The sequence below is a fragment of the Pyrus communis genome, chromosome 8 (genome assembly GCF_963583255.1).
Source record: "Pyrus communis chromosome 8, drPyrComm1.1, whole genome shotgun sequence".
Lineage (NCBI taxonomy): Eukaryota > Viridiplantae > Streptophyta > Magnoliopsida > Rosales > Rosaceae > Pyrus > Pyrus communis.
The window spans coordinates 11,664,299-11,672,265 of NC_084810.1; the positions used below are offsets into that span (position 1 = coordinate 11,664,299).

General features: G+C 36.8%; 1 protein-coding gene across 1 annotated transcript; it reads left to right on the plus strand.

Moving 5' to 3' along the window:
* The first annotated feature begins 1,986 nt into the window (after positions 1-1,986).
* On the plus strand, positions 1,987-2,328 carry LOC137742957 (uncharacterized). The gene has a single exon (XM_068482890.1). The coding sequence runs from the start codon at positions 1,987-1,989 to the stop codon at positions 2,326-2,328; it is 342 nt and encodes a 113-aa protein (XP_068338991.1).
* The last annotated feature ends 5,639 nt before the right edge of the window (positions 2,329-7,967 follow it).

The window sequence follows — 7,967 nt, forward strand, 5'->3', positions numbered from 1 at the left end:
TCTTATACTTACTTCATGAAGTTCATCTACCTATTCTTGTTAAGCTAAGAAAAATTGGAGTTCAGTTGGAAAGGAGAATAGTGGAACTTTACTAGCTTATTTTTAAGTTAGACCTGTACATGTTAATCGGGTCTGCATAGCTCAAAGGAATGATCAGTTATGTTTGAAGTTAATAGAAGAAGTGGCAAATGGTACACGACATGATCACAAAGTTAGAAGAGATATAACATTCATGTTTGGGAACCGACTCAATGTTCTTAAGGATGAAGAACTAAAAAAGATACCTTAGATGAAAAACATATTTCAGCCTATGTTATGCATCATGGCTCTACCAAGATGTATCATACTATTGGTCAGGTATGAAAAATGATATTGCTTAATATGTGAAAAGATGTTTGATTTGTCAACAAGTTAAAGTTGAACGACAAAAAAGGGTTATCTCAACTGCTTCCTATTCCTGTTTAGAAGTGATAAGAGATTGCAAAATTTCTTTGTAAGTCTTGCAAAACTTCTTTGTGTTGAAATGAAGTTGAAGAATAGACTATTTGGGTCTAGAACTTATGGATGATGCCACAAAAAGATGAAAATGATAAGGAGAAATCCGAAGATAGCACAAAACAGATAGAAGAGTATTGCTAATGGACATTCTAAAAATCAACAATATAATGTAGATGATAGTGTATTCCTGAAATTACCACCATAGGAAGGAGTGGTAAGATTCGGCAAACGAGGGAAGTTTAGTCCTCGTTACTTGGAAGCTTTGGACAAAATCTAGAATTCTGTAGTTTCTGGCAGTGATTCCGGCAGCAGATCACGATGGCCAACGACGGGAAAATTAAAGACGTTAAGTTCTTAAGGGAATTGTCGTTAAATTTAAAGACAAAAGCCTGACATGTGACTATGCCAAACGGAGACTGCCAATGTTCGTGAAATTGAATTAGGGTTTCGACACACTAAGTAGGGTCGAAATTTCACCATAATTCATGAAATTGAATTAGGGTTTTGACAAAAATAAAATAAAATAAAATAAATAAAAGAAGAAATTATCAATCTATTTCTATGTTATTGTTGAAAACATTGGCATTGTTATGAATGCCCACACACAAATTTTTCAATGCCCACAAATATGATGTAGACTTTGCAAACAAAAAGATCGTATTTTCAAATTCATGTGATGTAAATTTCAAAATGTAATAATGTGAGTTGCTTTATAAATAGAGCACGCGACTGCAATCAAAACATACCTATCACTAGTAAAGGTTATCTCTTTAACTTTGACATATTTATAATACGTTATCAGCACGACTCTCTAAATATAACCATTTCTCATCTCTCTTCGCTGAAAGAAATCATTCCTTTTCGCCGAACGAAAACAAAAAAAATGTTCCCTCTAAGGATTTTACTGTTCATCTTTTTCCTCTGCCTCAACTACTGGATATACCCTCCCGAAGAACTATTTGCACCATGCCTGCTTTTAGTTCTCAACCTAACAGTTACATATATCTTTGATTTCTTGTTTGGTGTAGATCTTAATTACTAACCCAGTGTTTATTTATGTTAATTTTACTGCAATCCAAGATGGTGTGTTATCATCACTTATCTTGGATCGCAGATCTAATTTTACTACAAATTTTAGGTGGAGTAGTATTATCGCCCATCATACCCTGCATGTTTAAATTTGCCTGTTGTTTAATTTCATTGCAATTTTAGGTGGTGCGGTATAATCGCTCACCCTGCTTTGCATATTTAAATTTTCCTGCTACTTGAGTGGTGCGGAATAATCGCCCATTCTATGTTATGAGAGTGGTGCGGTAAAATCGCCCTCTTCATTCATCATCTCGAGCCTGAAGTTTTGAGTGTTTATCATTTTGGCCTAAAGATCAAAATGAAGAATTTGCAAGAACCAGAAGTTCTAACACTACATCCCTCAAATTACATATTATTGCAAGTTCTTACACATCTCAGTTTTCTTTCAGAAAAAAAAAAATGGTGAACTTGGCAAAACTTGATTTTGTTGCCCTGGACATTGCTGGGAAAAACTACCTCACCTGGGTAGTGGATGTCAAGATCCGTCTGGAGGCATGGAATCTTGCAGAAACAATCAAGGAGGAGAACAATGCATCTTCTCAAGATCGAGCGAAGGCCATGATCTTTATCCGTCGCCACCTTGATGAAGGACTAAAAAGCAAGTACCAAACGGTTGAAGATCCGTTAGCTCTCTGGAAGGCATTAAGAAACAGATACAATCACCAAAAAACGGTGATTCTTCCAAGAGCTCATTATGAGTGGACTCACTTAAGGATCCAGGATTTCAAGTCAGTGGCTTAGTACAATTCTGCGATGTTCAGAATTAGTTCCCAGATGAAACTCTGTGGGGAAACAATCACTGAGGAAGATATGCTGGAAAAGACTTTCAGCACCTTTCATGCCTCCAACGTGCTCCTGCAGCAGCAGTATAGAGCGCGAGGTTTCACTGAATATAACCAACTAATCTCTGTACTCCTCGTTGTTGAACAAAACAATGAGCTCTTGCTGAAAAATCATTATGCCCGACCTACTGGATCTGCACCATTCCCCGAAGTGAATGCTGCTTCCCTTGAAGTGAACGCCACATCCTCTAGTGGCAATAATCATAAACGAGGACGTAGCCACAGGCTAGAACGGTGGAACAGGAAAGGCAAGAATCATGGTGTCCAGTTTCACAACCAGGTTCCGAGGCATAATTCAGGTCCGAGCTTCAAAAATGTAAATCGCCACAAAGGCAGAACTCATATGAACAATGCTCCCAGAAACTCTGAATGAGCCTGCCATAGGTGTGGTGACAATAGGCACTAGGCGCGTACTTGTCATACCCCAAAATATCTGGTGGATCTGTATCAAGCCTCCCTCAAGGAAAAGGGTGTCGAGACCAATTTTCTCGACCAGGCTAAACCAATGGATATACCTGATCCAGTGTGTAACTTATCAGGGCAGTTGAACACAACCCACCTAGATGTCTTGGACTTCATTGTGGAAAAGGGGAATGAAGTTTATCGGTCCGACTAAATCATTTATGTTTGATGTACTGAACTTGTAGTTCAAAACTAGCATTTCAGATTCAATAAAAGTGACATTTAAATTTCCTGTTATAACTTGCTTTTAACTGTGATTCACTTACTCAGAGAGTATGGATAAAAACTATGGTCATTCTTAAAACATAAGAAATAGCAGAGATATTTGTCTTGCAGACAGCGCAACCACGCATACAATACTTCGAGATCGAAAGTATTTCTCAAGATTGATGCTTACAAAAGTAAGGGTAACAACAACATCAGGGCAATCAGATGCGATTAAAGGCTCAGGAAAAGCCCAGATTATGTTACTAAATGGAACAATATTGTCCATATAGAATGCGTTGTACATTACTCGATCTACTCGAAATTTGTTAAGTTTCAAAGACATACGATTAAATGGATACCACATTGAAAGAAAAAGTGCAGAAAATGTGGAGTATCTATGCATTACCTCCAATGATGCCCAGAAGCGTATATTGGAGACGTTGCGTGGTTTGACAAGTGGATTGTATTATACATACATAAAGACAGTTGAATCACATACTGTCATGAACCAGAAGTTCATTGATTCAAAAGTTTACATGCTTTGGCATAACCATCTGGGTCACCCAGGATCTACCATGATGCGTAGAATCATTACTAACTCTAATGGACATCCATTATTCAGCAGACACATTGCTATCTTAAATGATAACCCTTGTAAGGCTTGTTCTTAAGGGAAGTTGGTAATTAGACCATCACAACTAAATGTTGATGCTGATCTGCAAAGAATTCAAGGGGATATTTGTGGGCCTATTCAACCATCATGTGGACCATTTCGATGTTTTATGGTTTTGGTTGATGCATTTACCCGATGGTCACATGTTTGTCTCTTATCTACTCAGAATGTAGCTTTTACGAGACTTCTTGCTCAAAAAATTTAGTTGCGAGCACAGTTCCCAGATTACCCCATTAAGTCAATTCGACTTGATAACGCTGGTGAATTTACGTCTCAAACCTTTGATGATTACTGCATGACTTTGGGCATTGATGTTGAACACCATGTTCCTCATGTCCATTCTCAAAATGGGTTAGCAGAAGCATTGATCAAGCGGCTTCAGTTAATAGATCGCACTCTGCTCATGAAAACAAGATTGCCAGTTTCTGCATGGGGACATGCCATCTTACATGCTGCATCATTGGTTCAATTAAGACCTATAGCTAACCACCAATACTCATCAGTACAACTCGTGTTTGGACATCAGCTAAACATTTCACATTTACGAGTTTTTGATTGTGTTGTTTATGTACCTATTACACCACCACAACGAACTAAAATGGGACCTCAACACAGATTAGGAATTTATGTGGGTTTTGATTCACCATCTATCATTAGATATTTGGAACCCTTGAAAATGATATGTTTACAGCTCGTTTTGCTGATTGTCACTTTGATGAGACAGTTTTCCCGTCGTTAAGAGGAGAAAATATCGTTCCAGAAGAACGAAAAGAGCTAACATAGGTTGTTCCCACCTTATCTCATTTTGATCCACATAGCACTCAATGTGAAAATGATCGTTCTTCTTCAAAGTGTTGACAATCAAATGCCGGATGCATTTAATGATGCTATGAAAGTGACAAAATCACTTATACCAACCGCAAATGCACCTGTAATAATTGACGTCCCTGTTAGACAAAATAAAGTGGCAGCGAATGATTCATCTGGTGCACGCCTAAAGCGTGGTAGACCACCAGGTTCAAAAGATTCAGCCCATCGAAAGAGAAAGACGAGGGCACAACTGAATCCAAATGAGATCATTTAAGAAGAAAAAATGAATGACAAATCTATAATTCATGATTCTGTACTTTCAGAAAAAGAAAATGTCCTTGATGAGACACATGTACCTAAAGAAACAGAGGTATATGAAAGCAAAGAAATCTCCATAAATTATGCTTGTACTGATGAATTGTGGGATCGAAATGAAATAATCATCGACGACATGTTCGCATTCGCGGTAGCCACTGAAATCATATTAAGTGATGATCTTGAGCCCCGCTCTGTTGATGAATGCAAATAGAGGCAGGATTGGCCTAAGTGAAAAGATGCAATCCAGGCATAATTAAATTCCTTGGAAAGGCGAAATGTTTTTGGACAAATAGTCCAAACCCCGCCTGGTGTAAACCCCGTGGGTTACAAATGAGTATTCACAAGGAAACGCAATGAGAAAAACAAGATTGCAAGATATAAAGCACGACTTGTTGCACAAGGCTTTTTGCAAAGACCTGGAATTGATTATGAGGAGACATACTCTCCTGTAATGGACGCAATTACGTTCCGTTATTTAATAAGTTTAGTGGTTTTAGAAAAACTTGACATGTGATTTATGGATGTCTTCACCGCGTATCTATATGAAGAATTAGATACTGACAAATATATGAAAGTCCCAGAAGGACTTAAGTTGCCTAAAACAACTAACAAACCACGAGGTATGCTCTCAATCAAATTAAGGTATCATTGTATGGGCTGAAACAATCTGGAAGAATATGGTATAATCGTCTCAGTGAGTATTTGACTAAAGAAGGGTATATCAACAATGTCATTTACCCTTGTGTGTTCATTAAGAAATCCAACTCTGGATTTGCTATAGTGGTAGTATATGTCGATGATATGAACCTAGTTGGAACCCCTGAAGAGCTCAATGAAACTGCTGAATATTTGAAAAACGAATTTGAAATGAAAGACCTTGGAAAAACAAAATTTTGTCTCGGCCTGCATATCAAGCATTGTGCTAGTGGAATTTTGGTCCACTAATCAGCTTACATTGAAAAAATCCTAAAACAATTTAGTATGGACAAGGCTTATCCATTCAGCACGCCAATGGTTGTTCGTTTTTTGGACATTCAGAAAGATCCATTCCATCCAAAAGAAGATGATGAACTGGTCCTTGGTCCAAAAGTACCATATTTGAGTGCAATAGGTGCTTTATTGTATTTAGCATAATGTACTAGACCAGATATAGTTTTTTTAGTCAACTTGTTAGCAAGGTATAGCTCTACTCCAACAATTCATCATTGGAAATGAGTCAAAGATGTATTGCGATGCCTTCGTGGGACAACAGACATGGGTCTCTTCTACTCAAAGAAATCCACAATGACCAGATCCTTGTTGGATATGCAGATGCTGGTTTTCTCTCTAATCCGCATAAAGCCCGCTCACAAACTGGATATGTGTTCAAGAATGGAGATACAGCAATCTCATGGCGCTCAACAAAGCATACATTAATTGCTACATCTTCAAATCATTCAGAAATACTTGCTTTACATGAAGCAAGTCGTGAGTGTTCTTGGTTAAGATCAATGATCCATCATATTTGGAATTCATGTGGTTTACCTTCAAAGACAGACACTCCAATTGTCATTCATGAAGATAATGCAGCCTTGTTGCCCAAATGAAGGAATGATTCATCAAGGGCGATAAGACTAAACACATATCTCCAAAGTTTTTCAATGCACATGAGCTTCAGAAGGCTAAAGTTATTGAAGTCAAACAAATCCGTTCCAATGAAAATCTGGCAGATTTGTTCACCAAATCTCTACCAAAGTGCACGTTTCAGAAGATAGTGCAAAGTATCGGATTACGTCGACTTACCAAACAGCTAAATTTGGAGAATGCGGAATCAGGGGGAGATATATATCAAGAGGAGCATCCATGATACATGCATGTTGTACTCTTTTTCCTTCGATTAGGATTTTTCCCACTGGGTTTTTCTTATGAAGATTTTAATGAGGCAACATAAGCATATTTAACACTATATCAACAATCCAAATAAAGTTGTACTCTTCCTTCGCTATGGTTTTTTCCCACCAGGTTTTTCCAAGCAAGGTTTTAACGAGTCAACTGATATTGATATGTGGGCATCCAAGGGGAAGTGTTGAAAACATTGGCATTGTTATGAATGCCCACACACAAATTTTTCAATAACCACAAATGTGATGTAGACTTTGGAAACAAAAGGATCGTATTTTCAAAGTCATGTGATATAAATTTCAAAATGTAATAATGCAAGTTGCTCTATAAATAGAGCACTCGACTGCAATCAAAACATAGAGTAAGAAAGGAAAGATCAATAACATCAGTATCTATTCCTACCTCTTTTATTTGTCATCCTCTTGTGCTATAGTTACAGTGTAATACTTTACACCTGCTTCCCTCTTGTCACTAGTAAAGGTTATCTCTCTAATTTTGACATATTTATAACAGTTATCAATTTGATATAGGATTTAGTTATATAGGTATTAAATTGTAAGTCCTACTTATCATTATGTTTAAGAATTTGGGGCAAGTATTTGTGTTAATAAAATTGACAGCTAATCATACATCTTTTAATTTAGAAACGAAAAATGTCATACTAGAATGTTGTAGTTTGCCTTCCGTGAGTTATTTTGCATTCATGAAACTCATGTCATCACTAAAACGAGCAAGTGTTGGAAGATTATCGAATTATTTTGGGTTGTCTAAAGAAAGGTTAAAGCCAATTAAGGGAAACATTAAATGTTTAGTTTCCAGTTTTGTTGTTTTGTTTACGTTGGAATTTTAGGCTTATCAAACCAATTTAAAGATCTTTTAGCCATTTATATGCATAAAATAAATGGACAATCCATCCTGAGAATGTTACTCCATTGATTGATTTAACACGTATGAATAACTAAACAACCTCCAAATCGAATGTTTTTAATTTTTTTGCATATATTATCTTTAAATAATAATAAAGAGAATGAACCGTTCTGATTGTAATGTTCAGACAATAAATGATCGTTAATAAAATTCCAAAATTCCGATTCCGAAATTGATATTGATATTCATTTCCGAAACTTTTCCTTCTTGGTTGTTTCTTTCGTAGTATTTATAGGGTGGCACACTGGCATGAAAGGAAG